This window comes from Eleginops maclovinus, chromosome 16 (genome assembly GCF_036324505.1).
Source record: "Eleginops maclovinus isolate JMC-PN-2008 ecotype Puerto Natales chromosome 16, JC_Emac_rtc_rv5, whole genome shotgun sequence".
Classification (NCBI taxonomy): Eukaryota; Metazoa; Chordata; class Actinopteri; order Perciformes; family Eleginopidae; genus Eleginops; species Eleginops maclovinus.
Genome location: NC_086364.1, coordinates 21,814,291 through 21,832,101, shown reverse-complemented (window position 1 = coordinate 21,832,101; position 17,811 = coordinate 21,814,291). Strand labels below are relative to the sequence as shown.

At 40.9% G+C, this 17,811-nt stretch overlaps 1 protein-coding gene across 1 annotated transcript; it reads left to right on the top strand.

Moving 5' to 3' along the window:
* The first annotated feature begins 1,424 nt into the window (after positions 1–1,424).
* On the top strand, positions 1,425–17,501 carry LOC134878198 (ral guanine nucleotide dissociation stimulator-like 1). Its single transcript, XM_063904079.1, is given in 18 exon segments — positions 1,425–1,739; positions 5,029–5,318; positions 6,185–6,229; positions 6,320–6,519; positions 6,611–6,643; positions 6,646–6,749; positions 6,840–7,088; positions 7,197–7,300; positions 7,626–7,710; positions 8,891–8,956; positions 9,405–9,491; positions 10,402–10,434; positions 10,706–10,827; positions 11,234–11,323; positions 12,162–12,291; positions 14,317–14,607; positions 15,222–15,336; positions 15,425–17,501. Coding segments are annotated over 18 exon segments (2,208 nt in total). The 5' UTR covers positions 1,425–1,715; the 3' UTR covers positions 15,565–17,501.
* The last annotated feature ends 310 nt before the right edge of the window (positions 17,502–17,811 follow it).

The following is a 17,811-nucleotide window of genomic DNA, read 5'->3' as shown; positions in this document are numbered from 1 at the left end:
CTCAGATCCTGTACTTGAGTAAAAGTAGAAGTACTCAGATCTTGTACTTGAGTAAAAGTAGAAGTACTCAGATCTTGTACTTGAGTAAAAGTAGAAGTACTCAGATCTTGTACTTGAGTAAAGTAGAAGTACTCAGATCTTGTACTTGAGTAAAGTAGAAGTACTCAGATCTTGTACTTGAGTAAAGTAGAAGTACTCAGATCTTGTACTTGAGTAAAGTAGAAGTACTCAGATCTTGTACTTGAGTAAAGTAGAAGTACTCAGATCTTGTACTTGAGTAAAGTAGAAGTACTCAGATCTTGTTCTTGAGTAAAGTAGAAGTACTCAGGTCTTGTTCTTGAGTAAAAGTAGAAGTACTCAGGTCTTGTTCTTGAGTAAAGTAGAAGTACTCAGGTCTTGTTCTTGAGTAAAGTAGAAGTACTCAGGTCTTGTTCTTGAGTAAAGTAGAAGTACTCAGGTCTTGTTCTTGAGTAAAGTAGAAGTACTCAGGTCTTGTACTTGAGTAAAGTAGAAGTACTCAGATTTTGTACTTGAGTAAAGTAGAAGTACTCAGGTCTTGTACTTGAGTAAAGTAGAAGTACTCAGGTCTTGTTCTTGAGTAAAGTAGAAGTACTCAGGTCTTGTACTTGAGTAAAGTAGAAGTACTCAGATTTTGTACTTGAGTAAAAGTAGAAGTACTCAGGTCTTGTTCTTGAGTAAAGTAGAAGTACTCAGATCTTGTACTTGAGTAAAGTAGAAGTACTCAGGTCTTGTACTTGAGTAAAGTAGAAGTACTCAGATTTTGTTCTTGAGTAAAGTAGAAGTACTCAGGTCTTGTACTTGAGTAAAGTAGAAGTACTCAGGTCTTGTACTTGGAGTAAAGTAGAAGTACTCAGATTTTGTTCTTGAGTAAAAGTAGAAGTACTCAGGTCTTGTACTTGAGTAAAGTAGAAGTACTCAGATCTTGTACTTGAGTAAAGTAGAAGTACTCAGGATCTTGTACTTGAGTAAAGTAGAAGTACTCAGATTTAGTACTTGAGTAAAGTAGAAGTGCTCAGGTCTTGTTCTTGAGTAAAAGGAGAAGTACGCAGATCTTGTACTTGAGTAAAGTAGAATTACTCAGATCGTGTAACTTGAGTAAAATTAGAAGTACTCAGATCTTGTTCTTGAGCTAAAGTAGAAGGACTCAGATCTTGTACTTGAGTAAAGTAGAAGTACCAGAGTGTAGGAATACTCTGTTACAGTAAAAGTCCTGCATTCAACCCCACTCACACACACACACACACACACACACACACACACACACACACACACACACACACACACACACACACACACACACACACACACACACACACACACACCTCCTCTGGCTCCTCCCCCTCTCCACAGTCCCTCCCTGTATAAATGCCGGTGAGTTTCAGCGTCAGTCCGATCAGGAGCAACTATTTCCCCGCTGACAGAAACAAGTGTGAGCACTTAAACCTCTCTCTCTGTGACAGCTCCACACACTCTGCTATGCTGCTGTAGGATGTAGCTAACACTCACTCGCAGAAAGCCGTGTTTTCACTCTGATACAGGCGCGTTAATGTAGTCCCAAACAGGATCATTAAAAAAGCGTTTTTATTAAATCACCATGCAGCCATAAAGCCACTGTTCCGCGAGCTGGACGTTTATTTCAAGTGCTTCAATTCCTATCAAGATGGAAAGCAACACTCCTTAGGATACAGGACGACATGGGAAAATGGGAGTTAACAATGGTGAGTAAAACGAAAACTTCCATATGGATCCATCCCACCATTGCGTGTTGTTGTGTAGGCCTAATGTATTTCCATGCAGCCAATCAGGGCTATTTCGGGTTCCTCTGTCATGTTATATGTGTAAATAAATAGTGATTCTGTTCTATTTATAAGTATTTAAGAGTTATCTGGGTATTGTTTCTATTTAAATGCATTTTAAGTACAAACACAGTAAAGCTGCAGCATTGCATAATGTATTTCCACAGAGCCAATCAGGGCTGTTGACTCTGTAATGTAATATATGTAATGAGGTGGTGCTTTAGCTATGATTTATAGGTGTGTAAAGAAAACCCCTGGGTCTTAAATCATACTCTTTTTACATTATATTACATTTGACTGATGTTTTTATCCAAAGTTACTCACAATAAGTGCAAAAAACCCTGAAGACACAAACTCAGAACAGCCACTAAAACCATTTAAAACTTAGTATCTGTAAATGTAATTCATCCCATAGCTTATTGGCAGTCCAGAAGTTATTTTTACTCAAGCTTCAGAAAGGTCCAGCCTCAGTTTGTGCATCTCATGTACAACAATTACATTTAAAACATGGAATCAAGCATTACTTTTGCCTGAAAAATGAATATCTTTAAGGCAGTTTTATGAACAACCCAGATGTAGTCTCTGAACGTGTAAGCTGTTTCAAAGAATCCAAGCCACATGAGCAAATTGCATGATATTTCCAAATCATGTGACCAGAAAATTACATAAATGCTTGTTTTTATGCAAAATTCAGGCAAAAATATTGACTGATTTTGGAAAAAATTAACAATATATGTAACATTTTAAAACAGTAAGTGGTTTTGAAAGACCTTTTAACCTTGTTCTTGTTCTACTGTTGTTTTAACTTCTCTCTGATCTGCAAAAACCAGTGCTGCAAAATGTCACGACCATGACTGTGTTTACTTCCTGTGTCTAAGTCTGTCATTCAAGACAGACATGATGTGCTTTTCCATTCAAAATGCTGCAGACGACGACTGGAGGAGTTTTCTGGTTTTAGATCTGGATGTTAGTCGTGCTTAGTACCACCATCGCTGCGTTACAGTCAGACACAATGCACAGTTTCCCCTCTGTGGAGCTAACAAACGCTCCCAGTTTCTGTGAGAGACAAAGGGGTTTGTGTGATACTGGTTAGCAGACAAAGCAGCTAAACTTCTGTCTCTGCATGAAGACATTTAAATGATTTGCAAATAAGGAGGCGAGTCCCCCCGTTTACAGTGGATACACGCTTGAAAATCATGGTTGAGAGCCGAGGACGTTTCTTGTAGTGTTGATGCAAGAAGATGGGAAGTGTTTGGAATACTTTTAAGGACGAATGATTTTCTACTTTGAAGCATATTGAATGTTGAGCCGTGTTCTCTCCTGGGCGTCTGTATGGATTTGTGAATCATTTGCATGTTAACTAGATAGCTAAGCCAAGGTTTTTGCACGACTGGATGTTATTATACAACACATGAGGCTTTTAAAGGAAGTCACCTGTGAAGTGTTGTTGTTATAGAGGCTGACTTTGGTCTGGGCATTGGGATTGAAAATGTACAAGGGTCAGTAAGTCTTAAAGACGTGGTATTTTGGAAGTGTAACTAAAGATGTTTCATGCTGTGTCAAATATAATGGAGGTTTTCATTTATTTTTTGTCCAAACTTTAATTGAGACTAAAAAATAAGTACATTTTTATCACAGAAATTTGAGAATAGTGGTATTTTTGCCCCTGGGAAGGCCGCCTTATCATTTCAATGTGGTGTACGCACTCTGTCCTCCTACCAACATTCACGGCTTTAAGAGGTACTCTTCTGGAGATATTAAACCCTAAAATCACAAGTTTTTTAGGGTGGAAAAATCCCAGAGGCAGAAATCTGTGCAACTCTAAAACATTCTGCGCAAATCCTCTGCAGAATCTATTTTTAAATCTCGAATATCAAATTGAACAACATCTAAAACGTAAACAAAAACTCCTTTCATTTAACATTGAATCCCCCACATGCTATCAGGGTGCATTGTGGGAAGTGTAGGATCCAGTCTTTTCTTAATTATATCTGAAATTTGAACAAAAAGGTCAGACCATTGCTTTTAAAAAAGGGTGTCTTAATGCTTGAGTCTTGTGTAAGGTGACATTTCAAAAGGAAACCCCTTCTGTTTTGTTGCTCCCTTTATATTGAGCAGTGATCCCTTAATGATGCAGTTGGTGATTAGTCTCCATTGGTGCTATCTTATATACATATTGTTTGGCGGCTTCTTTGGAACTTTTTAATTTATGCGTCACAGCTGTTGTGCTTCACATAATCAGAGCCCGAACAAGGCGCTCAGTATTCCCACTCGATAAACCCTGGTGCATTGTGTGCGCCGTGTCAAGTGCTATTGAGCATTCTGAAGGAGACATAGCTCAAATGATGATTAATACGTCTCTGTGGGATCAAACAAGGTGTGTTCTCATGTCTGAATATATCGAAAACACTCAGTATGTCTAGACAAAATCATGAGCCTTGTTGCTAAACTAGCTTACAGTCTTATTGGAATACTTCTGGAAACTTGCTGGCATTTAGTCTGTGTTTCGCATTTGTTTTGCTAACCTTTGATAATCCTCTATTTGTCCATAAACATTCATGTGGTTCTATAAAATTCTGGGAAATTTCAGTTTGCTGTGTCATTTTGAAATGAACGTCTTTGGAATAATGGTTCTGAGTAAATCCCGCGTAGTCGTATTGGTCGATAAACATGAACCTATAACGGTCTAGGAAATGTCTGCTTCCCGTGTATTTGTTAAATGAAAATGAAGCGCAGACTAAAACCAGCCTGGAGAGTCGGTTTGCACGCTAAACTGTTGGTGCCGTCATTGGAAATAATAGTCCTGAGTAAGCACATGTTCCATAGTTGCCCTATAAACCTATAAAGTGTCAAGTTTCTGTGCAATTGTTGCACTGAAACTAAGATCTAGCTAACACCAGCATGTAGAGTTGGTGAAGATTTGATAATTATCACCATCACACACTAAGCTGTTTGTGCAGTCTGTGGCGGTTCTTAGTAAGCACATTTTGCGTAGTTGTTGTGGTTCACATGGGATCAGTGTGAGCCTCATCGGGATGTTTGTGTTGGTTCACCTGGCTGTTTGGTCATGGAGGCTCTCTCCTATTTTTACCCTCTTACCCTGATGTTTTCACTAAAAACATTACTATATATAGTGGATTGCACTGATGCCTGTACAGCACGTTGAATGGCCGCAACACACTCAACCTCTAACATTATTTCTCATCCCCAGAACCCAGTGCAGGAGTGGGGCGAGGAGTTTGAGGATGGCGCAGTTTATGGGATTACTCTTCGTCGAGAACCCGTCCCTTCCTCCCCCAACTCTCCAGAGGAGAGTCCATGCTGTGCTTTTGTGCAGTACCGGACCTTCAAGGTGCGGCGTCTGAAGGCTGCCACCCTGGACCTCCTTGTGAATCAGCTCCTCGACCCTGGGTGCCAGGAGCAGGACTACAGCCGGATCTTCCTCTCCACATACAGAACCTTCATCAGTACCTCAACGCTCATAGAGCTGCTCTTCCACAGGTACCATCAACACATCACTGTTTCCCTGTTTTGGTCTTTTTTCTTAATGGGATGTTTGGTCTTTTGCAGAATACACTCATGGGCTTTCTTGCCAAAAGTTGAGAAGATTGATACCACTCATGCCTATACAGCAAATATGAAGCCACAGGTAGCATCTGGTTAGCTTAGCACAAATTAGGTTGAAAATGCTAGCCTGGCTGTGTCCGAAATATTATTTAAAAAACTAGAAAAGAGCACCTAAAGCAGTGCACACCTAGTAATGTTTACGAATGTTTCCAGTTGTTATGCTAACTTAACTAGCTGCTCAGTTAGCTTAGCATCCACTTGTTCCTTTAGTGTTTAGAGTAATGTCAGGCCCTCCTAGTTAACATTGCACTTCACATGTCCGTTCAGCACACTTTTCGTCAGTTTCTGCTTGCTTTGGTTTTATGTTTTTATTCCTACTATGCTAACATTGAGCACGGTTAAACCGGTTCTATAGTCACTGATCAGAAAGTACAGGCTCCTGTTTAAACATGATGAAAAGCCTCAGGTGAAAAGTCATCTCCTTTGTACTAGCTCCTGGGAAACAACACGGCGGCAGTTGTTGCACATGCAGAGTCAGCACGTTGCGTCAGGGTCTTTTTATACATTGTGGTGCTGACGAAGCGACCGTGTCTTTGATGTAGTAATGAGTACCTCGCAGGTGGTCATCATCCCGAGGCTTTCAACAACAACAATTATGGAAAGAGTGGTTTCAGACTGTGGTTGGCATGTTTCAAGGTCAGGTTTAGGATAGTTGCAGGGCAGGAGCAAATCATAATTAAAAGATATACCGAAAACAGTCTGAGTAAGGAAAGCTAAGTCTGTTTTTTTCTGCCCTGTAGAGACAATGCTGCCTCAGATCTGGACAACAGGGAAAGCTACAACAGGTGGGTGAAGGACTTATATCTGGTGGGTTTTAATATATAACTCTGGTGTTGTTTAAGTCGTCAAACTGTAATGAATCTCTGCCTCCTCAGCCCTCTGTTGGCCTTCGTCCAGACATGGTTGGATGAGTACAGTGAGGACTTCAGGGATCTTCCCCTGCACCCGGCACTCAGGTTGCTGTTGGATCACCTGAGGATCAGCTCTGCAGTTCACCACAACATGCGAAGCCAACCTAACTTTAGCTCTTTGGCTGGGCAAACTGAAGCACTGCTGAAGACGTTTCAGAACGAAGGTGAAATATCAGGCCTTTCTTTGTGCTATACCATCGTATGGAATCCCAGAAGACATGCTCACTGTCTCTCATGTTCTGTGTGTTTCTTCAGAAGCTGATGGAAAGGTTAGTTCTGCCGATGAGGAGCTTCTGGTGATGAAGATTCAGGATGTGAGAACTCTCTGGATCAAGGGGGAGTCATGGAGTTCTCCGCTACAGCCATTGCAGATCAACTCACCCGAATGGACTCGGTACGTGAGCGGATGCATTTTATTCTCACCATTTCTTTGGTTTTACATTCTGAATTAAAGACTAATGATTGATTTTTCATGGCGTTTCAGGCTCTGTTTGTGAAAGTGGTGCCATACCAGTGTCTGGGCTGCGTGTGGTCCCAACGAGACAAGAAGGAGAACATGTCTCCCACCATCCGAGCCACCATCGCCCAGTTCAACGCCATTACCAACCAGGTCATCATGTCCCTGCTCTGCCAGCCTTCAGACGGCAACTTCAGTCCGACTTCCTCCAGCGGGCCTCAAACCACACCAGCTCAAAGGGCCCGCATCATAGAGAAGTGGATCAGAGTAGCACAGGTGAGTGACTAAAGACGTGTCCTTTTATAACCATATCCCAACACAGAGCATGGTCAACAATACAGTTTGATTTGGTGAATGCACTGAATGCTCGTTTTCCCTCTGCAGGATTGCCGTCGGTTGAAGAACTTCTCCTCTCTCAAGGCCATCCTGTCGGCCCTTCAGTGTAATGCAGTTTACAGGCTGAGAAAGACCTGGGCTGCTGTTAACAGGTAGGGTTGGGTTAGAGATGTCTCAAAGGCCACAACTTCTTCTTACTTTATGTTGTTTTCTACATAATCGTCCTTTAATGAGGACGTTGAACCCTCATCAAGTGCAATTTAATGTCACTGACAGAGCAAGTCAGCAAATATCTCGCTTCACGGTGACATAAGGGTCATCATCCACGCAGTAAACAACAACTGAAGCATACCTTCATGTTGTTTGCTTTATAGCCTTACCATGTGGTCTGGTTTTACAGTAGCTAATTGTCAAAATGTCTAGTTTTGGACTAAATAGCTGCATATTTCATACATTTTGTCTCCCTTCTTGTTGTAGGGATAGCATGGCGACGTTTGATAACCTCTGGGAAACCTTCCCTGATGAGAACTGTGTTCTGACCAACAGAGAGCTGCTGCTGGAGGTGAGAAGGAAAATGCCTAATTAAAAAAACTGCTAAGTGTTCACAGTGTTTACCTTTGCAACCTTCAGATGCAGCTTTGCAATAAAATCACAAAAAGGTTCAAGGGAGATGGATGTTTCAGTTTCAGTCGTGAAAATCTTTCCAGCCGTTATCAAGGTATCGATGTGAGGAGTAAAGAAAACAGTCTTGCCCACAAATGTGACGGTGTATAAGTAACCTAGTACAACATCAGGTGGCTGTAATCTGTGTGTGATTCAAAGATATTGTCCCAGGGAAACATACATTAAACTTTCTGACCTATGGGGGAAAACATGCTGTCTACATAAAACCCTTAAAAAGGTTTCTATAAATGTGTCACATTGAGCTGGGAAACATAGGACCCTGGGAACATATGCTCCTGATGGTTGAGGTCGATGGTAAATGCTCCCTGACACGAACAACTGATAAGGTGGTAATTTTCCTATATAGTTCAACAGGAAATGCAGGTTTTTTCCTACGTTTGCGTCTAAGGGCTGGTGTTTACCACCTAAGCACATGGATTTCTGTTTTACAATCATTAAAAAAGATGTATTTTTCAAGTTTAATATTTACAGAAATGTTTAACAGAGTGTGAATGGGAAACCAGACGCCACCAGCACATTGTGTTCCCTCTCTCCTCTCGTGAAGTTCTCTTAAGGCAGCTGCGTCAGAGGTGACTTGTGAAAGGACTCAATAGATCATAGAAAGACTGGTATTCTCTGCACATTAACAGAGTAATTCACTGCTTTAAAATACTCTTTCCATTGGGAATCTTTTCTCAATGTGCCACTTTTGTTAACTTTTTGTCCTTTTCACTTTCTAATATTGTATTCAGGCGCAGCTCTTTATCAAAGGGGCCTTTTTTCTGTTTCACCTCACTGACTCACTCATTTGCTTACAGCCTAATCTGCTGCTTTTCATAGATATAAATACAAAGACTTCAGAGAGAATGTTTGAAAGTGGCCTCCCTCGCTTTGCACGAGATAATAATTAAACAGGATATCCAAGATAATGTACAAGTGTTGAAGAAACTGCTTCATAAGCATGTATGAATTGTGTCCAGTCTGCTCACAGCCTCACACAGAAAGATATGCTGGTTAGGTTGAATCATTTAAAATATCAACTCCGACTGAATATAGCTCTGTCTGACCTACTTCGACAGGACGAAGCGGCTGTAAATAACATTTCCCCAAAGATATCGAAGAGGTGTCCGATCCCCAGACAGATGGTAAGCCATGCCTCAGGATGAGAGATGTTGAAACCCAGAGCCAGATATGAGAAATGTTCTTTTACATTTCTCTTGTGATTTTGTCTTTTTTTTTTAATTTAAACCTGGGGCAGGGTTTAGTTTGAGCTTTCACAATCTCACATGCAACGTTAAAAGCCACCAGAGAGGGGATTTCACTCTGTGTGGGTGGAGTATGTCTGGCATGGCAGATACCCAAACCTATCTTTAGCCCAGTTTGTAGTTGAGCAAGTTTCAAATGGTAATAATAGACCAGACGGGGGTCTTTTATGAGTCATATGCACATTCTCCTCGGCCGTAACATCAACCCACAGTGCTGCTAACTGGGACTTTCCTTGTGTGAATGCATTTAATAAAAGAAGGAGCTAATGACTGGGTTATAAAGACACAAATAACCACTCTTTAATCCTTCTTCCATGTGTGTCTGCAGAGTACATCCAGTGGAGCTGTTCCTTACCTGGGAACATATCTGACCGTCCTCACTATGCTGGACACTGCTCTGCCAGACACCATGGAGGTACAAAATGCAGCCTTGAAACAGTTCCTCTGTTTAATATTTGACAGTTTAACCTTTAAATGGTGAGGTATAAACTGTGTTCAGCAAAATGTGTCCTTATATAATGTAGTTTGCCTCATTAATGGTTAACACTTTACTGCAATCCCTCCTTTCTGCATTCGTTAGCAGTAGGCTAGTTTGGCTACTCTGTTTGGCTAATTGTTGTCTGCTTTAAAACCACTTATTTTTATATTTAAACCAATATGACAAATTAATTAACTATTCAGCATATTTAAATGTCATCTAAAGGTAGCTATACTTCACATAATTGTAGGCTATGAATTCAATGGGAATCAAAAGGGTAGCTACTAAGTTCGGCTAAGCTAATGTTAGCTACCTTTAGCAGGAGTTTAGATTACTTTGTTTTCTAGTTTCAGACTCATTTAGCCACGCAAACAATCATACACTTAATGACTTGGTGTCTTTTCAACCAAATGTATATATCTTTATTTATTTACAGAGCCAAAGAAAATGTAGATAAGCACATAGTTTTCGATATAGCTAAAGCTAATTTTGGCTATCTCATCAGCTAGCTTGATATTAGCCGTCTTGCATAGCTTTGGTGTGTGTGTGTGTGTGTGTGTGTGTGTGTGTGTGTGTGTGTGTGTGTGTGTGTGTGTGTGTGTGTGTGTGTGTGTGTGTGTGTGTGTGTGTGTGTGTGTGTGTGTGTGTGTGTGTGTGTGTGTGTGTGTGTGTGTGTGTGTGTGTGTGTGTGTGTGTGTGTGTGTGTGTGTGTGTGTGTGTGTGTGCTATTGGAAATATATCACTTGTTCATGAAGACAAAAGGAGTAGGAGATGTTAGTATACAGTCTTGCCCTTTTCTTGATCCAATTCATCATTACTATATTAAACATTCTTTCTCTTTTGACAGAATGGACTCATAAACTTTGAGAAGAGGCGAAGGGTAAGTGGTTCCTCTTTGTGTCAGCTTTACGTATTCCCTTTTTTATTTATTTTAAAACAAAACACAGTACAAAGTGTCCAGGTAGCATTCTGTCAGCACTGACTTAATGGTGTGGCTGGGTGTGTGCAGTATATATGCATTGTCAGAATAAACAGAGGGTCTTATTCTCTGAAAGACCTGATGAAAGCTAGCGACATTTTTAAACATTTACACATCACTTTACATCCCTTTTCATTCAGTTTATCCCCCCGTCATTTCTGTCTCCCTGCAGGAGTTTGATGTTTTGTCTCAGATCCGGTCGCTGCAGATGTCCTGCTCCCAGTACAACCTGCCCCATCACCCCAGAATCGCTTCCTGGCTGCGGGGACACAAGCTGCTCACTGACCAGGAGAGGTGAGCTGAAAGTGTTGTAATATTCCCATCATACCCCTGTGATCTGAGGGAGGCAGAGGGAAAGCCTGCTGAAACCCAATAAAAGTTTAGTTGCATAATCTGAATTATACGTTGTAAAAACTCCTCTGCTGTCAATAAAAAGTTAACTCCCCTTATGGGTGAATAAAGGTACATTGCATTTATCATTTTCCATTTAATTAGGTGCAGCTTCAATCAAAATGTCCTGTTAAACTGAGTAATGGCATCTGGTCAGTTAATCGGTTTCCAAAGATGTAACCTTGTCATAAAGAAGCTATTCCTTTGACATTTATATTGCAATAGTTAGGAACAAACTTTCTAAGCCCTGTATATGTATAAAAAGTGTAATTGCAAAGACATAATGTATGTATTCTCATTTCTCTTCCAGCTATGACCTGTCGAGGCAGCTGGAACCTCCGGTGGATTTGTGTTCTCCGACTTCCTGGAAACACCGCACGCTCACAAAGAAACTCTCCTCGTGAGTATGCTGCTGCCGCGCTCGCATTTAATTGTGCAAACTTCATACAGTGCGTGCTCCTTTTACTACGCACACACACTCACAAACACACCTTTACACAACACTTGAAGACACTAAAGGCAAAGTGGGCGCAAAGAGTGTTCACGTTGCCACAACAAGAAGGTAATCTGTTGTTAAGGAGTTTGATTTGTTGTATGAAGTGTTTATACACTAAAAGGAAAATTATTCTACATGTAATAAAGTCGAGCTGCCCTTTTTTTCCCCATATTTATTTGTTTTGTTTCCTGTTTCTGCACTATATGAAATGATTGTACAATTAGATCCTAGTAGTGTTCAGGGTTGTTTTGGACAAAAACCAAAGAGCGTTGAGACGTCCAAAAGTAAACAATATACTGAAGATACAAAATATAATTTACTAAATGTTCAACATGTTTACATCCAACCCATTTTCTGCTACTATCTTTATATATATTTTAAAAAGAACATCTTTCCTGCTCTCCCAATTTCTGCACCATAAAGATATTTATATTCCTATAATATAAAAAAAAATTGCAACCATATCATGATATTAATTTAGAAAACTACCAAAAAATGTATATATTTTGAGGAAAAATGTGACGATTAAAATGAATTAATAAAAGAAAAAATCAATTTAATGTTTTATAATTTATTTAAGGATTTTATTATTTAAATATATATATCTTACGTGATTTATACGACATTTTAGATTCTAAAACAACTGAGTAATATAGAAAGTAAATGATGTTGGGTATAGAGTTAATAACAGCATTATTTTAGTTTTAAAATAAATGCTCTCTTGGTGTTCCTCTGTCCTCAGTCTCCTCACGGTGAGTGACGGCTCTAAAAAGGTCCCGGCTGATCAGATCAGCGTCTCCTCCTCTGGGTCCAGCGGGTCAGAGATGGAGGATCTGTCCTGCCCAAACTCCACCTGCTCCATCGGGCTGCAGGTAAACGGCTGCGAGTGTGTGTGACTTGGTGTGTGTGTTTGTGACCGTGTGTGTGCCTCTTTGTTTTCTGCCTGTCCTCAGCCAAACACAGTGCTGCCGGTTTGTCACGCTTCATCTCATGAGCCTCTGTGTTCAGAGAAACAGCCTCTATTTACACGTCACAAACAACCGTCGGGCTTTAGGCAGTCCAACAAACCCCGGGGCATTTCTACAAATACTCGGCTCTGTTTGACCTACATTACGAAAGTCATTTTACTTTGGTCACACCTTGAACGGGACTGCAACTAACTAGTCGTCAACCATTATCACATTTGATTTAAATAGCCACAAAAACGCATGAATGACAATATCAAGATAAATAATAAGATAAATAAAAAGTGTGTTCTTTATTATTTCTTTTAGAAAAAAGTCAAAACATTCAGAGATTAAATCAGATTTAAAACAAAGAAAGAAATCTTGTAATAAGTTCTAATAATGTAGTTCATTTATAGTTTAAAGTTATAGTTGTGGGACAAATAAGGGGATTCTGATTCTGAATAATACTCATAACTATTGTTATTATAATAAAGCATAAATCAATCGATGCTAATAATAATAAACTTTATTAAAAGGCTAAGAAATGCATTTTACCAAAGGCTAACAGACAATAGAATTACTTTATAAAAAGACGGTGGATTGTAAAGTCAGACAAATATTAAGAAATCTGACATTAATTCTAAGTGAAATTATAAATAGGTTTTCGGTTGATTTTTTTGAAATGTTTTAAAAAATTGTGCACTGAATAACTTTTAGTGTCCCTTCACAAAATAATACATCAACACTAGAGTTAGTTCCCAACATGTGGAATTTGAATAGCCTCGTTGCACGGTAACCGTAAATTCTACTTCCGCTGTTACTTGTATGCGCGTCTAAACTTCCGGTCGAACACTTCCGTGTTATGATAGCGTTTGACAGCTGGATACCGGTAACCGGCTTTTACTATTTAGAAGTGTACAATGAGTGTGTTCACAATAAAAGAAAGACGACTGACCTTTCAAAGGGTGGGGACATCGGCACTGGACTGTTGTGTACCTCAGTGTACGAATTCTTCGAGGTACAATAAGCTACTTTCCTTTCATTCATTTCCCGTTGACCCGGCGGTACGGGCCGAGTGGCTGAGGAGAATCCGAAGGGATAATTTCAGTCCGACGAAACATTCAAAGGTCTGCAGTAGGCACTTTAAAAGCACAGATTTTGTCGTGACAGCCGGGGGACTAAGAAAACTCCAAAAGGGATCAGTCCCTGTTCTGTTTTCTTGGAACGGGTTTGAGCTATCGGCACCTAGACCGAGTGTTTGGGAGAGGCGCCTGCGGCCAGATGTGGAGAGTCCCGATGTCTCTGACAACGAGATGGAAATCGCGGCTGTAGCTACTGACCACGACTACTCGGTGTTGCCACAAACGGTGATACGAGCAAGTGACTTGGTTGAGGACAACGAAGCCTTGCGTCGGAGGATTTTGGAGCTGGAACAGCAGATCGAGGGGCTACACCTGCGGCAGAGGTTTGGGTTACATCGTCTGACAGCGTCGGATGACAGCATTCGGTTCTACACCAGATTTGCGTCCTACCAGCATTTCCAGGCATTTTGGAGACTTGTGGAGCCTGCCGTGAACAGCAAAATGGTGAGGATTACCAGCTCGAAAACCGCCTCAAACAGCAGCAGCAGTTCCCCTCATTTTGTATCCCTTATCACGTTTGCTCTTCGGTGTAGAACTGCCCATCCGAACAAGTCGGTGGACATCTGAGATGGAAATGTTTGGGAGATCCTGCAGGCATCTAGTGTAGAAACTCGCCATGTTTGACGTTCACTGATATCACACCGGAAGTTTAGAAGCGCATACAGTAACAGCGGAAGTAGAATTTACGGTTACCGTGCAACGAGGCTATTGTCCATCGTTTAGAGGGGGATGTGTTCTCTCAGTTCATAAAGCATTAAAAATACTTTGATTATATTTTCACTCGCCCCTTTTCGTTTCTTCTCCACAGTCTTTTCACGGCTCCTGCACCAACGTATCTGACGACTTCTCCTCCTGCTCCTCCTTATCCTCCCCCTGCTCCTCTGCTTCCTCCTCTCAAGACTCCCCCATTCCTTCCTGCTCTTCCTCCCCCTGTGGGACCGGGGCTCGTCCGAAGCCTCCCCCGTCGTCCTCCCAGCACAAGCGCTCGGTGTCGATGACGTCGCTGCCGCTGTACAACCGCCAGGTGGCCGACTCCTGCATCGTGAGGGTCAGCGTGGAGCTCGGACACAGCAACGGAAACATGTACAAAAGCATCCTGGTGAGTTCATAACCAAAGACGGATTCCCAGAAATGAGATCTTCAACTCTTTTTATGAGATTCAATGGGGCTATTCACGGAAGGTTTATTTGATTTAAACTTAGAATCTTCTTCCGTAGTATTTTCACATGCAAAGATACATGTTTTTTACTTTATCGATATTGGGTATTTTACTTTGGATCCTTCTCCTACTCTCTGTACGTATTTTTATCGACTAAAGATATATTTATTCTCTTAATTAATCAAGAACAAAAATTCTAAAAAACTAAATCTTGATTATTTTTTTGTCTTAAGTAAAAAAATGGGTGCAAAAAGTCTTAGTAGAGTCTTTTAAAATCCAAGCGGCGAAATAACATCTGACGGAAACAGATATTTGACATAATGAGTTATACAAGAATAATTGTACTCTTAATAAAGTGTTAAAGATCCCCTTTAGGACATAAAAACGCTCCGTTAGAATAATAGGCTGTGCATGAGATGTTTTGCTTTTTGTCTTAACAAAGAAAGTTCAATTACCTCTCTCAAACCTTATCCATCCCTCCTCCTGAAAGTTGTAATTTTCCAGGAAAAAGCTCCCATGGAGTTTTGTTCAACGTCTCTTATTGTTCTTTACAGTTGACGAGTCAGGATAAAACAGCGCAGGTGATTCAGAGAGCTCTAGAGAAACATCACCTGGAGCTCATGGACTGGCAGGACTTCACGCTGACGCAGCTCATCTCCTCGGAGCGAGGTCAGAATCTGTCCTTTCAAAATAAAATAAAAAAAGTGCTGAAAAGAAAAACTAATTTTGACGATACCTCCTGTGTTTCTGTTTGCAGAACTGCTCATACCGGACAAAGCTAACGTCTTCTACGCCATGTCCACGACGGCCAACTTTGACTTCGTTTTACGCCAATACCCAAAAGGCCAGAAGAAACCGCTGAGGGCCACGTGCAGCCTGGGACGAAACACAAAGTAGAATCCTGCACCTGGAACCCAGGACACCAGCACAGGACTCTCGTTGAAAATTATATTAATTTTTAATAATTATTTTATAAGAAGAATCTCTCAGATGGTCCGTTCTTTTTATTCTTGGATACCAAAGACCATTTTATGTTTATACTGCAGAAGCACTTTATGAAGGAGAACAGAGACGAATGGAGCTAAAAAAACATTTGGATCGGACGTCTTTTATTTCCTCGTGGAATAAACTTGGATCCTGGAAAACAAACCAAAAACATTCCTTGACTTTTTCTAATTTATGTCGGTCACATGTGAACACACTGATTTGATTTTAAAGGAGTCGCATAATTATTTAACCCTCTGATTGGTTAGCTGGCCGGCATTGATATGATTGGCCAATCGCTTAGAGATGTCCCGCCCCTTAGCCTGCCACCTACAATGTGTTGGAGCGCTAGCCAATAGAAGCACGAGTGTTCCAAAGTGATGTCATTAAGTTCCGGAAGTAAACAAAGGAGTCCAATGGAGGCGTTGTGGGGAGTGTGTGTGAGGGATTTCAGCCTCTGCAGACCATTTACATGCACAAAACCCCCCCCCCCCCAAGAAGCATGAGAGGGCCTCTTTAATCTCTAGGTCAAACGGTGACACATGAACATTTGAGAGATGCCGGTGCCATTAATAACCCGTGTGTTTAAAAAGGGAATGGCGGTCAGATTGTGTGAAGGGCTGATAATGACCTCATGAAGCCCCTCAGCAACTCGACGTTTAACACCATCTGAGGCGGGGACGTTCTCACTGTGTCACCGGCCACTCTCAACATGTGAGGCTCATCGGACACGTCAGCCCCGACGGGAAGAGCGGCATTCCTGCGACGAGATTTGGACGGGATTTACACGTGCAAATATTTACTGTGTGAGACTACAATAAGGGTGTGTGCTTTCAGTGTGCTAGTGTAGTAAGATCCATATCTGTATTTATTATCTGGTTCCACTCTGACTGCACCTTCTGATGTGGGCCGACTCACCAGGGGTATCTGGGGACGATTCAGATGTTTTAAAATGGGCTTGAATGAGGTACAGTGGAGGACCCAGAACAGAATAAAACCAGTAAGAAATGAGACTTAAAGTAACCCCCAGAATTCACAGCATTATTGTTATTATAATGAAACAATAAAACCATAAATCATTTGATAATAATAATAAACTTTATTAAAACGCGTGTTAGCGCCCACCAAGTGGAATTTGAATCGTCCATCATTTAGAGTGGGATGTGTTCTCTGCAGAAGTCAATCATAAAGCATTACAAATCCCAGTACAGAATAAAACCAGTAAGAAATGAGACCTGTTAACCCCCAGAATTCACAACCCCCTCTTAAAACACTTGAACGGTCCATTGGCTGAGGTGAACAATGGACCGTATAAAAGTGTATTTTAACACAGATTTATTATGTTGTGTTTAAAGATGTGATTCAGACTTCTGAAGCCTGGATGACAGCGGTGCTGAAACGGCTTGATTTTAAAGCCTTGCGTGGCGTTTGGATTTAATCATTTCAATGACGTCAATTAACCCCGAGACTCGTTGTAGCACGACTGATGATCGTCACGCTGCAGAGAGGAATGAACTGAAACACTTTGATAAAATCACAGGTTTGATTCCTGGAAAGCCGAGCACAGATCAGAGGCTTTGAGACTGTTTCTCTAATAACTGCGTTTTATTCACTCGTATGAGGTTACTGTCACAGTCGTAAAACTAAGAAATAAACGGTTTGAAAACATCTAATGTTGTAACACTATTTCCACACTGTGCTAATAAACACTTCAGGTATCTTTGGTCCGCCGCCCTCATGGGTTAAATGTTTGATTTGTGGTTTAAAGAATTATTTTTAAACTGTTCATGCCTTTTAAAAAGTACACTTACAGAGTGAAAAATAAATAAAAACACACAAAGTTTGAATAATTTGATTTTCAGACACGTTCCTCTTTTAATTGTGGTTAAATGTTCACTATGATATGTTTGGAAGCGATAATCAGTAGGTTTTTGAGGAGTATTCGGAGGATGAAGCCCTCGTTATTATGTCTCACATGCACTCAGTGAAAGTGTCCGGTACCTTGCTCAAGGGCACCACTGTAGCGCCCCCGGAGGTGAACTGGCACCTCTACAAGTACCAGTCCACACTCCATATTTCCGGGACTCATTCCCAATCCAAGTCCCTACTGACTGAGCCCCTGCTGGACCGATACACACTTCATTTATGCAAAATAAATCA